This window comes from Apiospora marii (assembly GCF_038362585.1).
Source record: "Apiospora marii strain CBS 49790 chromosome Unknown utg000011l_segment0_segment0, whole genome shotgun sequence".
Classification (NCBI taxonomy): domain Eukaryota; kingdom Fungi; phylum Ascomycota; class Sordariomycetes; order Amphisphaeriales; family Apiosporaceae; genus Apiospora; species Apiospora marii.
The window spans coordinates 1,647,898-1,665,963 of NW_027117382.1; the positions used below are offsets into that span (position 1 = coordinate 1,647,898).

General features: G+C 55.5%; 6 protein-coding genes across 6 annotated transcripts; 3 read left to right on the forward strand and 3 right to left on the reverse strand.

The window, feature by feature from the left end:
* Positions 1-394: 394 nt before the first annotated feature.
* On the forward strand, positions 395-2,400 carry PG985_013579 (uncharacterized protein; the record flags this gene model as incomplete). Its single annotated transcript, XM_066833345.1, is given in 5 exon segments — positions 395-529; positions 606-1,112; positions 1,209-1,710; positions 1,725-1,840; positions 2,023-2,400. The coding sequence occupies 5 exon segments, from the start codon at positions 395-397 to the stop codon at positions 2,398-2,400; spliced, it is 1,638 nt and encodes a 545-aa protein (XP_066678085.1).
* A 503-nt stretch (positions 2,401-2,903) lies between these two features.
* On the forward strand, positions 2,904-3,914 carry PG985_013580 (uncharacterized protein; the record flags this gene model as incomplete). The annotated part of the gene is made up of 1 exon (XM_066833346.1): positions 2,904-3,914. One exon carries the CDS (start codon positions 2,904-2,906, stop codon positions 3,912-3,914), a length of 1,011 nt encoding a protein of 336 aa, XP_066678086.1.
* Positions 3,915-4,130: 216 nt separating this feature from the next.
* PG985_013581 (uncharacterized protein) lies at positions 4,131-7,613 on the reverse strand (the record flags this gene model as incomplete). Its single annotated transcript, XM_066833347.1, has 4 exons — positions 4,131-4,625; positions 4,683-4,906; positions 4,997-6,614; positions 6,678-7,613. The coding sequence occupies 4 exons, from the start codon at positions 7,611-7,613 to the stop codon at positions 4,131-4,133; spliced, it is 3,273 nt and encodes a 1,090-aa protein (XP_066678087.1).
* Positions 7,614-9,469: 1,856 nt separating this feature from the next.
* PG985_013582 (uncharacterized protein) lies at positions 9,470-12,179 on the reverse strand (the record flags this gene model as incomplete). The annotated part of the gene is made up of 5 exons (XM_066833348.1): positions 9,470-9,646; positions 9,900-10,188; positions 10,556-11,584; positions 11,647-11,964; positions 12,022-12,179. The coding sequence occupies 5 exons, from the start codon at positions 12,177-12,179 to the stop codon at positions 9,470-9,472; spliced, it is 1,971 nt and encodes a 656-aa protein (XP_066678088.1).
* Positions 12,180-13,843: 1,664 nt separating this feature from the next.
* Positions 13,844-16,342, forward strand: PG985_013583 (uncharacterized protein; the record flags this gene model as incomplete). The annotated part of the gene is made up of 5 exons (XM_066833349.1): positions 13,844-14,262; positions 14,314-14,347; positions 14,423-14,962; positions 15,022-15,822; positions 15,851-16,342. 5 exons carry the CDS (start codon positions 13,844-13,846, stop codon positions 16,340-16,342), a joined length of 2,286 nt encoding a protein of 761 aa, XP_066678089.1.
* Positions 16,343-16,826: 484 nt separating this feature from the next.
* PG985_013584 (uncharacterized protein) lies at positions 16,827-17,642 on the reverse strand (the record flags this gene model as incomplete). Its single annotated transcript, XM_066833350.1, has 1 exon — positions 16,827-17,642. The coding sequence occupies one exon, from the start codon at positions 17,640-17,642 to the stop codon at positions 16,827-16,829; it is 816 nt and encodes a 271-aa protein (XP_066678090.1).
* Between the last annotated feature and the right edge of the window lie 424 nt (positions 17,643-18,066).

Consider the following 18,066-nt stretch of genomic DNA (forward strand, 5'->3'; position numbering starts at 1 on the left):
CCCATCTCGCTTCTTCTTGGCCCGGTTAGTGTAAGCTTGAAGTAACATTGGAGTATCTGACGTCCTTCACGCTGCAGATCTCCACTCTAGAATCACGAACCAATCGTCGGGAGAGTGGAAAGTGTGAGTTCGGTTTTGGCGTCACCACTGGCCATTGGACGACGACCACGGGAGTGTGGTTGCAATCTATAATGAAAGCCCGCATACGAATCATGCAGATTGCATTTAGTAATTTACCCCAAAATACGAGTAGTCAGACACGTGAGGGGCTGCATATTTATATTATCTATGTCAGTCCAGATTAGTTCGGTATTGTTTGTATGAAGCCCGGACCTTTCAACCAGTCTTCAGTTTTGAAATTGCATAGCATGGAAACGAAGCCATCTCTGTCAACATGCATGTCAAATCGGGTGTCGAGGCGCCTACTCCAACAGACACCGAGGAAGGCCAGTCTGGCCGACCGATGAAACTCGACAAGCATGGCTTGCCCCTCGTGCCGCAGCCTTCAGACAACAAAGACGACCCGCTGGTAAAATACCTTATCCTACGTACCAGAACGAAATCATTATCACCGTGACCGATATTTGACATTACTTTCTATTCAGAACTGGCCTCCACTGGTAAAGCATGGCATCCTCCTACAAGTCTCGCTCCTGACCCTCATGGGCACCATCGGCTCCGCGACCATCAACCCCGCCTTCGTCCCCCTCGCCGCCGCATTCGGCATCACCCCCGTGCAAGCTTCGTACGAGCTCACCGTCTGGATCATCTTCGCCGCTGTAGTCCCCGTCTTCCTAGTCCCACTCGCCAACGTCTACGGTCGCCTGCCATTCTACGTGTTGGGCAACCTGCTGGCCGCCGCCACCAACCTCGCGGCCGGCCACTGCGACAACTGGTCGGCGCTGCTGGCGACGCGCGCGCTCAACGGGATCGGGGCCGGGTGCGCGGCGGCGCTGGGCCCCGCGACGGTCTGCGATCTGTACTTTTTGCACGAGCGGGGGGTGTTCATGGGCGTCTACACGTTCTGCGTGACGAATGCCCCGCACCTGGCGCCCCTGGCCGGGGGGTTCATTGCGCAGAATCTGGGTTGGAGGGAGTGCTTCAAGATCCCTGTAGGTTACATTGCATGCCCATCTCCCATCTCCCATCGCCAGACAGAAAAAACAGATATGGTCCAATTGAGCAGAGGTTTCTGATGAACAGTATAGTCCTACATCCAGTTTGGTCTCTTCTTCATCACTTTCTTCTGTTTTCCTGAGACCTTGTACGTCCGCAAGGCCGATTGTCAGGCGGAATCCAACTTGCCAGTCGGGACGTTCGCAGACATGTTGCTGTTCCGTCGGGCTAGGAAACGCCATATCAGCGGGCGCCGCAAGCTCAACTTGACCTCCTTCGCCGCTCCCTTCGTCATGATGCGCTACCTCAGCATCATCCTGCCGGCCCTATACTACATGACCGCCTTCGCCTACGGCAGCCTGCTCTTCGGCGCGACGGGCTCGGTCGTATTCCGCGGCCTCTACGGCTTCACCACGGCACAGACCGGGCTGATCATCTCGATCCCGCTCGTCGTCGGCTGCCTGCTGGGCGAGTGCAGCGCGGGCTGGTTCACCGACTGGCTCGTCTACCGCGCGGCGCGGAGGCGCGACGACGGGGCGCGGCGCCCCGAACCGCGCCTCGATGCCCTCTGGCTCGCGCTGCTCGTCCCCGTCGGTGTCGTGGTCCAGGGGTGTGCATCTCGCACGCGGCGCGCACGGGCTGGGCGGCGAATGCGGTCGGGATGGCGGTCGCGTCGTTTGGGTTGCAGGTGGCTGGGACGGTCACGTATACCTACTGCACGGATGTAAGTCCAACCAACGAGCAATCCCCTCGCTCGCTCTTTCGCTTCTATCTTTTCGCTCTCCATCTCCATCGTGTCATTCGATCCGCTCGTCCGAGGGGAAAGAGGGAGGGAGGGGGAGGAGCAAGGAAATCCTGCAGTCATGGATGGCTAATTCAGCGGCGGCTATCGTGAGGTGTGTGCAGTGCTACAAACCGCAGGCCGCAGAGATCAGCGTGGTTCTCACGCTTTTCCGGCATATCTATTGTGGCATTGTCCCATTCTATGCGTACGTGTCTCCATTCACGCACGTGTCTCCGCCCGCGCACGTCGAAGGGGGCCCGCTTTGCCGGTGGGTCCCGTGCCGTGCCTCCGCCCTCCGGCATGTGGCAGCGACTAACTCGACTAACTCGCGCGCTGGCAGGGTCCCACTGGCGGAGAAGATCCAGTACCAGTATGCCTGGCTGCTCTTCGCCTGCCTCAACCTCGCATTCCTGCCGCCCCTGCTGATCCTTCGATTGTACGGAGAAGCCATAAGGAACAGCAAATGGCAGCCCACTCCCTCCTTCCATCCCGATATCTGAAGGGGCTGGGGGTTGGGCCCGGGCAATTGTCTACGGCTTACTCTCTGGAGGGGGGTTCCGCGATATTCCGTCGTGGGTGGGATCTTGGGAAAGGGATGGCCCGTTTTCGAAAAAAGTTTTTTTTTTTTTTTTCTCCCAACGGAGTGGCCGCAACCCTCAGGCCTTCCAACAAAGGAACAAGTTTGGGTACCACGTGGTGAGGTGGACCTCCGATCACTTGGCAAACCAGTCCGACTTCTTGGTTCTCGCACAAAAACTGGCTATTTCTGGAATCATGCAGTCAGAATGCAGGTTTGAAACATGAACTTGATAAATTAAGGTGCCGTGGGATCAACGAGTGATGTATTAGCCGAGCGAAAATCTAGATAGATATAACCCGGCAAGTTGGCTTGCAACTTTCCAACGGAAATCTGTGAGACAAGGCCGACACCCCCCTTTTCGTGACCGACCATTATACCCCCCTCATCCATCAGCTAAGACGACAGCGTCACCTGTCCAGCACCATGATAAACCACCAATACTTGGGCATGTCTCAGTCGACCGTAGTGCACGGCCGGGTCGCCTCGGCCCGAGCCGCCCCGAGCCAAGGGTCGGACTCGCGACGGGGTAGATCCCTGCACAAAGATCTCGGTGCAACTCTTTCGCGGCGCAAGGCGACGTATCGCCGCCGTCACACCCAAAGCGGTCCCGTCCCCAACCCGTACCTGGAGGACGCGGCGACGACTAGCGCGCGAATTTACCGCGCCCCCGGCCCCGACGTCCAGTACCCCCGACCTATGGCTGTGTACACGCCTTCCACCCACTGGTCGACTCTGCCCCAGTCCGACTCTGGATACAGTTCTAGACGGTCCGAGCTGCCCGTGGCACGAAGCCTGGCTAGCGCCCGGTCATCCCCGAAGTCCGGTCTCTTGTCTTGCCCGGCGGCTTTCACGCAATTGGCCGTGGGGCTCTTCCGGGCGGTCGGGACGGCGCTGGTGTGCCGGAGCACCTCGAGGTCTTCGCTTCGGGCATCGAGGGGAGGGACGCGCCCGCGACGGGGCAGCGGCGCATCGAGGCATCCTCAGCACCGCCACATGCAGACGAATCAGCAGAGGACGGGACAGCCAGCGCAGGAGCCCTTGCAGCGACCGGAGCAGCAACCAACGCAACAACCCGTGCAACGACCGAAGACCAGTCGCGGCCCTCCCTCATCGCTAGGGCTGAGAGGCCCCGACGACGACGTCACCGAATCCAACTTGAGACCCAATGGGCATCCCGGTGAATCGTCCTTCGTTACGGCCAGGACAAGACGAGGCCAAGCAGCGGCAACTGATGGGAGTTCGATGTCACAGCTGCCCACACGAGCCTCAGGTGCTGGGATGACACATCCCCCATCTTCGTCGGCACGTACTCGAAGGAGAAAGCACAGGAGGACGAACACGAACGACGAGAGCGTGTCACGCGGGCGGTCCAAGCGGACGAAGCGGTCCCGGTCGACCCGTGACCAGGCCCCAAGACGTGCCACAGCTTCTTAACGATGACGATGACAAATATTATGATGCGACGATGGAGGGAAAAAGGAAAAGAGAATGTATTGTGTAACGAAGTAACGAGATAACGAGATAACGATCCCTGCCCGCCCTGTATCAATGAATAGCTATACCCAACCAACTGCCTCGTATCCCTTCCATGCTTTCCAAATCATTCTTCCCATACTGAGACGCTCTGAGTGAAACTGACACAAATTACAACTATTTCTGCGCCGTCGGGAACATCGGCGGAAAACTCGACGAACTCAGCACCCTCTCCTGCCCCCTCGATAACCGCGACCGCTCCAGCACCGCCGCCCGCTTCTCCTCCTGGATGCTCATCACGCCCCCGCCCACGCTCACGCCCCGGCCTCGGCCCCGGCCCTGGCGGCGCCGGATCTTGCGGGCCCGGTACACGAGCGCCCAGTCCAGCAGGTAGACGAAGACGGGCGGGACCACCAACAAAGCCAGCGCGAAGCCCATCAGCACCGTGTACTCGAAGTAGACGGTCTGGGTCAGGCCGACGGTGATGGTGCTCAGCTGGGCGAAGCCCGACAGGCCCGTCGCGATGGACAGGATGACGAGGAGGGCGTTGACGGTGTGGCGGAGGGTGGCGAGGGGCGAGGGGGGGACGACTTCGTGGGGGGCGCGCATGCGGACTACGTAGTGGAGGATGACGGCGGCGAAGGCGAGGATGGTGGTGAGGAGGCCGAGGATCTGGACGGAATCGTGTTAGTGGTCGGGCAGAGAGAGAGATAGTAGCGTAAGACTCACGCCGTGGGCCGACTTGAAGTGCGGGGCCGTGTTGGTGGCCACCACGGCGAAGACGAATTGCAGGATGATGAGTGGTAGGCCGATGACGAGCCACAGCACGTTGGTGCGGTAGGGGGCCTTGATCAGGACGTGGGGCTTCTCGATGCGCAAAACGATGTTGCGGCCTGCTTCGAGAGCCAGGGCGAGGGGGATAAAGCCTAGAAGACCGGCAATAGCAAAGGTGACTGCGATATGTATTAGTATTTCCCATGTCAGAGACTGAAAGTCGATTCGATGTGTTAATAAATGATTCCACAGTGCTAAGGTAAACTTACTATGCAGTGCAATAAAAGCAAACAAGGTGGTAAACGTCCACCCGTCCACGGAAATGGCATTGACGGCCTTGAGCACCCCCGAGTCGGCCAGCTCGATACCCTGGCGGGGGTTGAGGGCGTAGTGGTGGCCCTCGCTGGTGAAGGCGACGACGCCCGGGGGTAAGAAGGGCTTGAAGCGGTCAATGTCGAAGTTCTTGGGCTGCTTGAAGGTCGACTGCCCGAAGAGGGCCAGCCCCCCGAAACCCCGGGGCGTCATCTTGTCCAGGCCCCGCTGCACGACGCGCGAGAGCGTCTCGGTCGTGATGAGATTAGTGATGTTGAACTTGAGCTTGTCCTCGCGCGCCGGCATGGCGACGGCGGCGACGGCGGCGGGGGCCGTGCTATCTGACGCAGCGGCGGCGATAGCTTGTCGCGGTTCCAGCAGCGCGAGGCTACGCGGGGCGACGGCCGTCGTGCCCATCTCGACCATGCCCATGAAGCGCTTGGTAAAGTTCTTAGTAATGTCCGTCAAGGCGCCGCTCGCCAGAATCTTCTGCACGGCCAGGGCGCCGCCGGTACCCAGCCCCTCGCCGAGCCCGATGGCGGCGCCGTTGACCGAGTCGTTGAACTGGACGGGCGTGTTGACGATGGGCCCCGTGGGCACGGTGGCGTTGCCGTTGAGGATGGAGTTGAAGCCGCCCATGGCGGTGACGGCATCGGTGGCGCCCTGGGCCAGGCCGCGGCCCAGCCCGTTGGCGGCGGCTTCGACGTTTACCTTGGGGAGGAGGCCCGAGCCGGCGCCGGAGGCGAGGACTTTGGAGATGGTGCCGTTGGCGAGGAAGCCCGAGGTCAGGCCCGTGCCGAAGTCTTCGGTGATGGCGCCCACGTCGCTCTTGGTGCCGTTGGGGCCCACGACGGGGCCCGGGTCGGGCGTGATTCCCAGGCCGATGGGGACCCCGGCGCCGAGACCTCTGCCCAGACCCGCGGCGGCTTGCGGCAGGTTCTGGAGGAGGACCTGTGGGTTGATGGCGGAACCGAGGCTGCCCAGGTTCAAGTTGCTGGTCACGGACTGCGTAAGGCCGTACCCAAGGCTGCCCGCGATGTCGGCGGGGCTGCTGCCATTGGGCGGCGCGACCATGTTCAGCTTGAGGCCCGTGACGGCCCCGTTGCCCAACCCCTGGCCGAGACCCAGGGCGATCTGGGGTGCCTGCGCGGTGATGCCGCTGCCGCCAGCTTGGGCCAGTAGTCCGGCGACGTTGATGTTGCTGGTGACGGAATTGCTTAGCCCGTAGCCAAAGGTACCGGCGATGGCGAGAATGCTGGTGTTCTCGGGCGGCGGCGGCACGTTGGCGAGCTTCAAGCCCGTCACGGCCCCGTTGCCAATACCCTGCGCCAGGTTCAGGACGGCGCTGGGCAGTTGCTGGGTCAAGCCGCCCGTGCCGCCGGGGATGAGGGCGGCGAGGTTCTGGAGAGGGATGCTGCTGGTGACCGACTGCGTCAGGCCGAACCCGAACACCCGGAGCAGGGAGGGTATATCGGTGTTGGTCTCGGACGGGGGCGGAACCTGGCTGATGTTGAGCCCCGACACGGCCCCCGTCCCGATGCCCTGTGAGAGCCCCAAGACCCCGGCCGGCAGTTGCTTGGTGATACCGCTAGCAGCCTGGCTGGTGACAAGCTGCGACACATTCACGGCACTAAGTACGGTATCCGAAAGCCCGAAGCCGAGATTGCCCGCCACGTCGACCAAACTCGTCGAGTTAGGCGGCGCTGGCCGCACCGCGAGCTTCAGCCCATTGACGGCGCCATTGCCCAGCCCGACAGCCAGTCCCCGTGCGGCCGGCGCGAGCATCGGGTTGCTCGTGAGATTGCCGAGGTCGATGGAGCGCGTGATGACGGCGGCCGCATTGCTGCCGACGGCCACGACGACGGGGCTGAGGCTGGAGGTGTCGCCGCCCATCTCCTGCATGATCTGGCTCCCGATGGCCTTGGCCTGGTCCACCGACTTGAGCTTGAGGCCCTGCACCGTGCCCTGCCCGACGCCGATGCCGGCCGCGGCGCCCACGCCCGCCAGGGACCCGCCGGCGGCGTTGATGACGGCTTGGATGCCCTTGTCGGCGATGTCTTCTAGCAGGCCCCGGGGGCCGATCCGTCGCTTTGACTTTTCGTTTTCTTCTGCTCCTCTCTTTTCTAGGTGCACGATCTCACCGAAGCCTCCCCCCGACGATGGACTGCTGGATTGATGTCGGGCATTCGTCAAAAGCTCTTCTCGCATCACGCGAAGGACTTGGCTAGCTTCCCTGAGTGACTCAGAGCCTGAACGGGTCGCCCATTCGTCCGAGACGTCGGCGCCGAACTCGACAAAGGCCATCAGGTTCCTCCGAATCAGTTCATCGCCTGCGATGGCTTCCGCCGTCGACTGCTTCATCAGGGTGGATGGGATCCATGACTTGGATGACGGCGGCTCCGCCTCGGTCCCGTAGTTGGACATCGACCATTTCGACCGGAGAAGCAGGAGGGTCGACAGACTGAGGCTCAGCAGGCAGATGGCCGTGACTAGTTTCCTCCGCACGCTTCCATCCACTTCGACCGGCGGGGTGTGGCGAGTGTGCCGGACGTGCCGCGTTTGCCGGGAACTCATGGCGTGATGCAGAATCAGGTGTTTCGTTTATAGCGGAATCATTGGAAAAAATAACTGCTAGACGTGGAACAACTGACTAGAATAAACAAATGATGATGGAATGAAAACAAACAGGAACATGGAGAACATCCCAGAAAGAAACAGAAAACCCCTCTTACCTCCAATTTGTCCAAGACGGCCATGACACCAAGCTCAACGACAGAAGGGGCCGAGATCCGTTTTTCGTCTGATGAGTATCGTGTTGGGCGCGGAGGTGTTTCCTCGACGGGCTCGTCCGATGTCCAAGCTGGAGCTAAGGTTCATATTTTCACCTGTCCGGCCCAGGACCCCCTCAGGAGCCGCCCCCTGCATCCCAGCTTTTACCCCAGATTTTCACACTTAAATCTGCCGCCGCGCCCAGGCAGGTTCCGTTCGGTCAAACAACATGACACAAAGTCGGAGGGGCCCGAGCTGGGAAGGTGAAACCAAATGACCTCATGTTAGTTGAGATGCCGGAAATTGAGATTCTGGCCCCAGCCACGTCGAAGCTTGATCGAAAGAGTTCGCGCATTGCGGCCGCCAAGCAGGCGGATGGCGGCGGGTTCCTAGGAGACTTGACATGAGTTTGATGTTTAAAAAGGGAAGCTATGTCATCATATCGCCGGCATTGTCGCGCGTTATGTCTCTACCCCAACCAAACCTGTTATATTCAAGAACATCCATCGAAGCCTTGTCAAACTCCGCCCGACGAGAATTGAATGCGGAGGGTCCTCCAAGTGGCTTGTAAAAGCGTTGCCCAGCAGACGCAAGCAAGCCACATTCAAACTTGATGTCTAGTTCCAGTAGGTTTCGTGGTGCCGTGAATGACACACTCATGCAAACTTTGATCGCGATAGTTTGCCGGGCCGCGGACATGCTTCCTCTGACCTTCAGCTTTCGTCTCAGAGGCCAATCGGCCATTGTCTTTCGCCTTAGGATGGGCCAATTCAGGCGTCGGGAATATTCACCAACCAGCTGAACGTTATCCGATGGCGCTGGAAACATAAATGCGACGCGCCTTCCACCGGTCTTATGTCAGGGGGTAAAGGGTGTTCAAATTGTTATCATCCATCTCATCCAATTTGGAATTCATTTCTCAGGCCTCCTCGGTATCTTACTATGGCTGAATCTGATGCTTTGGATATGCGAATTCAGACCGTGCTTTGCATTCCTTGACCAGGGGCCGAAATAAATGGCGAGGCTGGTATGCAGCTATGGCTGGCTCTGAACTGTGTTGCCTTATATTTCAATCATTTTGCATACTTTAAAATATCTTATTCTCGTTTATTTACAAAACGCCATGATGCTAACTCTAGTGATCCTCTTACAATATTCATAGACCGATTGGATGCCAGAGGTATCTCTCTTGTCGCAATAACGTCGCCGCAACTGCCTTCAGCGACGTCTCATTTGATCGGCTGAGATTCGGCCGATGCCACACTCCTTTGGACCATTCAACCAGAGCGGGGGTGGGGGTGACCTCGATCATCAGGGAGAAGTTTCGTTACATGTCAATGCACGCCAAGTAGAGGCTGAATCCGCCACCCTCACCACCAGCGCCGCACAGGAATCCTGAAGCTCGGCTCGACGCAAGATTTCCATTTACCACTGCCGCGGCCGTAATTGTTTGTCGCGCCATCGGCTCCGATGGAACAGAAGCGAGGACTCTTTGAGCCAAGCCCGCGTCCCATCGAAAACACTCGGTGTTCAAGTTATCAGACATAATTTAGACCTTCCAGTACGACCTTATCAGACCATGCTTCGCTCCTCTAGACAAGTAATGTTTGGAAGTACCAGAGTTACACTATAGCTTACTGGGCAATATAAATGTTCTGTCGTTAGAATCGCGTGTAACACGTTGTACGCTGTACGTATTTGTCCGAGGTCTCGCCCTGGGGCCTCGCGCTTGCGCAAGTGTAGCGGGCACGAAGAGGGACAAACCTAAAAAAGCGCATGACCTTGATCTCAGGACGTTTGGAATACATAAGACCGAGGAGCCTCCGCATATCGACGATCTGGTGGGAATGGAAAATGCAGGTTTGATCCGACTGATTAATCCTGCTCCGTGCCTTCAATAAAGCCCTTTTATCCTCCAAGGCAAGAGGTTGAACTGTAGTAATTTAAAAGTTTATAAGAAATCCACCTTATATATTACAATCGCTAATTAATAGCTATTAAACGGTCTGGTTAGTAAATGTGATAATCCACGAATCCTTCTTTTTGTCTCCAGCGGTGTTCAGGCGGCCCTTTCATACGACATAGACTCACTATTTCCACTGCTTGCTCCTGCTCAGAACTGCCGTGTCGTTCTCGTACTATGAGTCGTCGCGGCACACCCTGAACTTGCAAGATAATATCTCCGTCCTGTACTCCGTTTGATCCACAACCATTGGCCCATGGCTCTCTCCTGGACGAAGATGGCTCGAAGGTGCCCGTGAAGGGAAATAAGCGGAACTGGGTCTTCTTCGCAGAGGCAAGGAAGTTGCATAGTACAAGTTGTACGGCCCAAGCATCTGTGTTGGCCATTAAAAGATCAAGGGCCTCAACTGGGGTCTTCCTGTAATTTTGTTTACAGAACGAAATCCAACTTTCCACCTGTCTCATACCGAGCTGTGACATAATTCCCGAATCATCAAGCCCAAGAAGTCGAGAAAACCCGCTTGGAAAAAAAAGTATTCACGTAGGAACTCGAAAAGTCATCAAATAGACGTGCAAATAGACGTCTCTTTTGGAGAATACGGTCGGTGGATTTGTTGGGAGGTAAGAGTAATCTTGGTGACACTGTCAAATGTCCCCCCTGGCGGGAAACGCGACCGAAAACGATGCGCAGATTTTCCAGGTGAATTGTTCTCTCGGAGTCGGCGAGGTCATTTCCGTTTCCCCCGGGTACCGATTGGAACCGAAAAGACTCCTTTATCTGGTACATTGCTCGTGCGCGTACTGTGAGGACAGTCTGTGGCCGGTTCAATGATATATGTTCTGGGGGGTCTGTGGCGACTCTGTATCGATGATCTTGTGTTCCACTGTAATGATGAGATGCACTGACGTTGCTAAAACTGATGTCCCAATCGTTATTGCCATAGGCAGACCAGTCTGGCACCCACGACGGCTCCCCATGGACTCCCTTGGCAGCAGCCAGTAGTAACAGGTCCAGCCTCTGAGTGGTCGTTATCAGTTGACTTGAAAATATCCAATATACGTGACCAAGGCCGAGAGAATCGTCGGGTGCTGGCAGGTTCGAGGCGCCCGCTCGCTTGAGAACAGCCCACATTCCAAACGCCATGTCCTTCGGATCCTTGGCCTTGCGACAGTACAGAGAAATTGCAAGACCATCGCTTGGGACGTGGTTGGCTTGTTTGCTATATCTCGTTCGGCTGGGGTCAGGATTAAAGCCTTTAGGAAACATCTTGAAGATATGGAACACGACGAATGCCCATATAACAAAACACACGAAGATAACATATGTTATTGGCCTCTGAGCTGCTAAAGCGAAGAGTCCGGAGTAAGGGGGGCCAGCGATAACAATGACGACCTCGATTGTTGCGATATTCTGTTTGATCCTCGATATCCTCCTCACAAGGCTGATGTATGACGCCAGGGTGGTTGGCAAGCCGTTTTGGATGGAAAAGTTGGACGTTTTAAGATTCTCTCTGTTTATCATTATATTCGCCCATGGACTTGTGATGCTTTTCGGCTCGAAGCATTCAATGTTGTGCAGAAAGAGAAGACTGAGCGTGAAGTTGGACCACGGCACATGGTGGCTACCACATACCACGACAGGGTTCGCGGCGAGAATAATCTCTTGGTATGTCCACAGGCGTGTCACCCAAGGTCTGCCTAAGAGCTCTTCGATGTCGCTATACGTGACGTAGGGGTAGCTACCCCCGAAGCGAGGTTTTGTAACCAAAGTCATGCCTTGATCGAATTTCAACTGATCAGCGGACTTGCAAAATCTGGAGTTAAGGATACCACATGCTTACGGTTGAAGGGAACCGGGTGGTTCCAAAAGCTGTACCTGGCCCAATGAAGATACCAAGCAGCAGCTATCGGGCTAGACTTTACCGTCCCATCCACTTGTGGTTCATAGTATCGACTCAATATCGGGTTTGCCAAGTACTGCATCGCTCTGTTCGTCCCGGGTGTCTCGTTACCCAGCCAAACATAAACTTTCTCGGCTGTGGAGTAGATGTCGCCCATGAGCGGAATCTGACCCATCTTTTCGGCCTTATTCTTTTGATTGATGCATATGGCGTCGATCCATATAGTGAAAGCCCCGAGAATGTTACGCAGTTGAGTTAGGGCGGAATGACAATTGCTGGTGACTTGGAGCCGACTACCCTCACAGGTTATGTAATAGTTTGTGTTGGCAGCGTCGATCCCCCAAACGTACGACAACCCTGCGAACTTCTGAGTTCCATTGAGGGGGATAACGCGCAACCTGCCCTGAACAGGTTCATCCGAGGACTGGGTAGGGACACCAGATACGTCAAGGACTCGTATGCACTTGGAGCCAGCAGGTAGTTTGTGCGATTCATATAAGACCGACATGTTGTATGATTGGTCGGATCCGACTTTCTCGTCAACCTTGCTGCCAATGAAGAAATCAGATGAGATAGAACGGGTGATGAGTTGCTGGGGAATGGTAGGAATCAAGCGCGTGCATGGCAAATGGACAGGATTTAAAAGGTCCGAACACTTGATCAATTTCGTAGACGATGCGGCTGAGCGGCTGGTCCAGAAATAGCATGGTAGCCTTTTCTTTTCCTTATTTCTCCTGGTGTTGGTCACGCATCCTAGTGTATCACGACATGTCTGCGTTCGCCACAGGCGGCTATGGCTGGACACTTGATTGGCCACTGACGTGAGTCAGCAGGTTAAAATTTCGCATCCTTGAATGATTCGCTGCTCACAAATTTCAGGAGAAAACGAATTCTCGTTTTAGTGTAACACTACCTCCTTCGCTCATCCACTACTCGTCAAACAAGCGCTGGTCTAATTTTCTTATTTCTATTGGAACAGCCTTGGATGATGCCTAGCACGAGGCTCGGTCTGCTTGCATCCTAAGAACAGCATAACTTATACAAAATGCGGTGATCCTGACATCTTCATTCTATATTTAAGTCCTGCATCTTGCTCCGATCTAAAACCGACCGAATGCTTCGCCGCAGTCAGTCGGAGAAACGCGCGAATTAGAAACAGAAAGAGCGCTGTATTTGATGTACTCCCCCCCTATTGCCGTTCCTGTACACCAGAGTGCCAGCTTTCTCCAGCCTGATCCACGACTTACAAAATGGCCCATGGGGAGCATCCTAGGGCCACTGTACATAAGGCCACCAGTAGAAAGGCCCAGCGAGTGCCTTTCCGCCTTTGATCTGCACGACTGGCTCACCCACATGAAACTCTGCTGGGTTGTGTGGCTTGAAACCTGGAGCTGAGCCGCCAGCGATTGGGTAATACAGGGATAAGGTACCCCGGACCCTTTGCTTGTGCTGATGTCCACCGCCCAATCGCTCAAGGATCCTGAGTAGTCTAGGGTAGTGTCTGACAATTGGCTCTTAAGACAACGCTTTAGCTGTACATATGCACATCCAAACACCCATAGGCGCTTTCGAAGCCCCTAGGATCTGAATGATCCGTGAGTCGCACAGCAAAGAGGGCGTAAAATCTCCTGAGGGATGCCAAGCTGCCAGTTGCGGCTCATAGTGTCAAACCAACAAATCATGAACCCTGGCCGTGCCTACGTCAAGTCCCTCGGTATTGCCAGCCCCGGGTCGGCTTCTTGTGAAAAGCAGAAACTAGCGGTAACCAACGCCGAAGGTTAGCAGGGTCTCAATGATGCATTGCCAGTGTCACGTGCGCTACTGTAGTCATGTATCACGTGTCGGTCCCCGCTTTGTAGCAAACATTGAGAGGCCGCTGTTCATCAGATTCGAGAGGGGAAAGAGCGAGGAGGAAGGACAGAAGGAAGAAAAATTGACTGAAGAAACACACGCAGGTGCCTCATCTTGAGTTCGAAATCTTCCCAGTAACCCTGTGGATATTTAGTCAACTGCCCTGGAGTAACACACGGTTTGTGACAGGCAAGTATCATCTGGTAATCAGACAATATCGCAGTCAGTTTCCCGTGGCCTTGAGCGGGTACTGGCCCCCAGTGTGACTGATCTCTGTCGTACTACGTCGGCCATTGGAAAAGTCCGCTACCCAGTCCCAGCATGCCACCCACACCACCAACAGACCCCACGGTTACACCAGACATCGGGACAACGACTGGACCTGTTCCCAAGCCTTCCCGCGTGCTCGCATGCATCCTGTGCCAGCAGCGCAAGGTAAGATGCGACCGCATATTCCCCTGCGCCAACTGCGTGCGACAGGGCGCTGTGTGCGTCCCCGCAGGCCAAATCCCACGCGAGCGCCGCAAGCGATTTCCAGAAAAGGCCCTGCTGGAACGGCTTCGCTACTACGAAGGATTACTGCGCCAGAATCGAATCCAGTTCGTCCCACTGCATAACCAAGACGCCGAATCAGATGACGCCCAATGCAACACATCAGAGGGCCATTTGTTTGTAGAACACCCCGAGTCCCCCACCTCAGCCAGTCGAGAAGCAGGCAAGGAGCCGGAACACACGGCGGGGTATGAGCAGTCTGTTTGTTTGCATATCAGTCTGAAGCTAACCAATAATAGCAACAAATATTTCTTGAAAAGGTTCAGCGAATTTGTATGGTGCAATTTCACCAGCCTGGGTGCCCTTTATCCCGTCACCCAACGTCACATTTGCTGATACCGCCGATAGGCTCTAGACAATAATGTTGACACGAGCAGCGATGATGTGTCTGACGTCACCGCAGGCACACAGCCGGAAAATTTCCCAAAGACCAAGATGATGATGAGCTATAGCCATGATATCCATGCCGACTTCACGCCCGTGTTTCTGTATGGCCTTCCCGACCTCGTTCCCTTGACACATCCAGAGAAGCACCTACTTCTCAAGCTCTGGCAGATCTTCCTGCAAAACGTCCACCCGACCATGAACGTCATCCACGTTCCCACCTTTCAGGCTCACGTGTATGATGTTGCTCATTCGACATCGGGGTTTGCCGGGGGTTTCTCTGGTGAACCTAAACGGCCCTCCCTTGTTATAGAAGCGCTTCTGTTCAGCGTCTACTCCGTCGCCGTGAGATCCCTCTCCGACCACGAGTGCCAAACTCAGCTTTCCGCCGAGAAGCACAAACTGTTGAGCATATACCAAGGCGCATGTCAGCAGGCCATAAGAAACTGCGACGCCTTAAGCATCAACAGCCGGGACTCCTTGACGGCAATTTTTCTTCACATCGTAAGTCAGGTCTCCCGATGAAGTTCTCACCGCATAGCATTCTTACTTGGTGGCTTTAGGTTTCCATCGGCACTCGAGTTAAGCCCGAAACTCTCCATACTATGCTAGGCCCCGTTATTCGCCTTGCGACGCGCTTGGGAATTTATCGAGAGTCGATAATCGAGAAATACGATGTCGTGGAAGCCGAGATGTGTCGTAGGCTATGGTGGGCGATTGTCAAATTTGACCACAGGATCTGCGAAATCGTCTGTTATCAGTCGACGCCGCTGGTACTTGCTTGGGACTGCAAGACCCCGTCTAACATTCCAGACTCCGAGCTCGTTCCTGGAATGCAGACTGCGACATCTACGAAGCCAGCTTCTAGCGAGGCTCTCTTCTGTGCCCTATGCGCCGAGTTCTACAACACCGTCCGTCAACAGAAGCCCGACCTTGGATTCCCGTTGCTCAAGTCGGGGCCGAAAGTCGGATCCATGATCGCCAGTCTGGTGACGTTGGAGTCAATGGCGGAAACAAAATACTTTTCCGCCTACGACGACGAAGATCCACTTCAATTCCTGACCCGTTGGTGTTTCCGTTACTCCGTCGCTTTAGCGAAGATATCCAGCCTATATCTCCGACCCCCGAGGGAGCCCTCGGGGACGCGCAGTGAAGCCGACCTGGGCGAGCTCTTCCAGTACGCTCGGGACGCCATAGAAGCCAGCACCCGGATGATGGGTCACTTACCCATAAGGCGTTATCTCTGGATGTCAGGTTATTGGCCTCCCGGTGTAGCCTGGATGACGCTCCTTCGCGACATGAAGAGACATCCCGAGAAGGATCACGTGCAGGACCTGTGGAACGAGTTGAGCGAAAACCGGGCTGTACGCCAAGACTACCACTCACGTGCAGGACCTGTGGAACGAGTTGAGCGAAAACCGGGCTGTACGCCAAGACTACCACCAGTGCATGGGCTTGATAGATCGTTCGATCAAGGCCCTATCTCACGTCGTCCTCGAGACTTGGAGGGCGAACGACGAGTTCAGCCAGAGTCAGGGCCGGAAGCTGCGAGCGCCACCAATGATAAAAGAAGTCGAACTAGAGATCGAACAAGAGGCCATGCAGGGACACAAACCTCAACCCCCTATGGGTCCGGGTAGTAATGGCTCGTTTGAGGGGAGTGCGAGGACGGCAGGGCACGACGCATACAGCTTTGCCATGAGCGGGATCGACCCGGGGGTAGAGTTTTCGAGTACCGAATACTCGGGGTTTGACAATCAGTCATTGATGCACACGGGCTGGACGGAAGGTCAAGCCGCGCGTCTCCCCAACCACCCGGACTGGAGTAACGTCGACGATTCAAAATCTCTTCCACCGTGGAAACGTGGCCAAGGCGATACGTAAAGACTCTCCAGAAGATAGACTGGGCACGTTTGTGCAGCATTTGCCCCTAAGGAAGACATTGCAGTTTCAGCTACAGGTCTATCCTTTCCACTCCTTGGTATTTTCTGCCCATTCTAGTTTACATAATATTGATCCCAGGTAATAGAAGAAAAAGGTTAAACGATGTGGCTCGGAAGAGGGTTGGGCACGAATTTAACGTATCAGCGAGATACGAAGAGACCAACAGCATCGGTTGCTTCCAGAATCTCCCCTCACCCCTAATCATTCTCTCAGTAGCTTAATTCCAATTCTTTTCAATCTGCTCAATGGATAACTGATATCACTTGGTTAAAGCCAATTCCCGTATAGTAGGATCCCAATTCTTTGATTCAAGCCCATCCTCAATATCTTTACCCCTGAAAGTGACCGACCACATCAAGCATATCAAAGCGCGCTCGATCTGTTTCAAAACTGATACAATCAAAGTACCGAAATCACGCCCCTTCTAACCACTTCTCCTTGCACCATGGTGCTGACGACTGGGACGCTGGCTGTGACTGGAGCTATGGCTCATCGCGCTGCTGCCGCTAGAGCGGACATCACGGCCACTACGGGCGTGGCTCGAAGCCGAGCTAAGGCGCCGTGCCAGACCGTTGGCGGCGCCTGAGAGCCGGAGCATGACCCCGTTCCGCCGGCGGTCTCTGCCCCGGGGCCGCTGCTCCCCATCGTCCGAGCTGTCCGGGCTCCAGCGGCTGCGGGCCATGGATAACCCCGCCCACGGGTTCTTCAGGTGTGAGACGCATAGGGGTAGGATTTGACGGCTGTGACTGCTTGATGATCCGACTGATGCGGTGGGGGCGAAACTTGACGCTGACTGGGTCACAGTTTTGTGGGAAGTATACTTGGACTTCACGGATAGCGGAGCTTTGCCGTTATCGATGCTGTTGCTGCCGTTGCTACCGCTGCTGCTGTTGGGTGTTCTCGGGGGCGGATTGCGGTACGCCTTTTGGAGGATAGGCCGCCGGGTGAGCGGGGGAGGCGGCACATTGTTTCTCCGCTGTTGATGCTCTCTCATGATGACAAGCGGCGCTCTGGAGACCTCGACTCGCATAGAGTCAAAGCTCTCCCACGAACTCGAGGGGCTCGTGTAAACATCACTGCCTGATGAATACGTGGAGCTCGTGGAGCTCTCGCGGTCGGTGAAATAGCGCCCGTGGCGCCGGTAGGGGTCGCATACGTGTTTGATGTAGATTTCCTCGTGCTCTGTTGAGCTTGGTGGTGGGGTGGGCAAGCCCTCTGTGTTTACCTTTATTCTGCTCATGATATCGCTCAAGTGGAATAGTCGTTACCTCCGGCGGCTGATCGAATCCCTAGCCACGAGAGCCCAGTGTGGACCTTTGCACTTTATAGGTACATATCGCGTTTGCATAGTATCAGCAAACGGCCATTTTGGACACTGTTCTTTTGTCCTGCACATCGAGTGCGACCATGGCCGTAGTTCCACTGCATGTTTCATCGACTCTTCTTTAATGGCATGTCTCAGTGGTATTAGTACTGAACCTGGTTCTCGAACATATACTAATTGTTTCTCCTTACATGCGAGAACACCCGCTTCAATGATATGCACGTATCTTCTATTCCGCTAAAGCTTGTCGTTTACATCAGATATCAACTAATATCTCCCGAAAAGGGTAGTTCCAATTTGTTCCTGTAGGATACAACAACTTATCTCTGTTGAGGTCTCT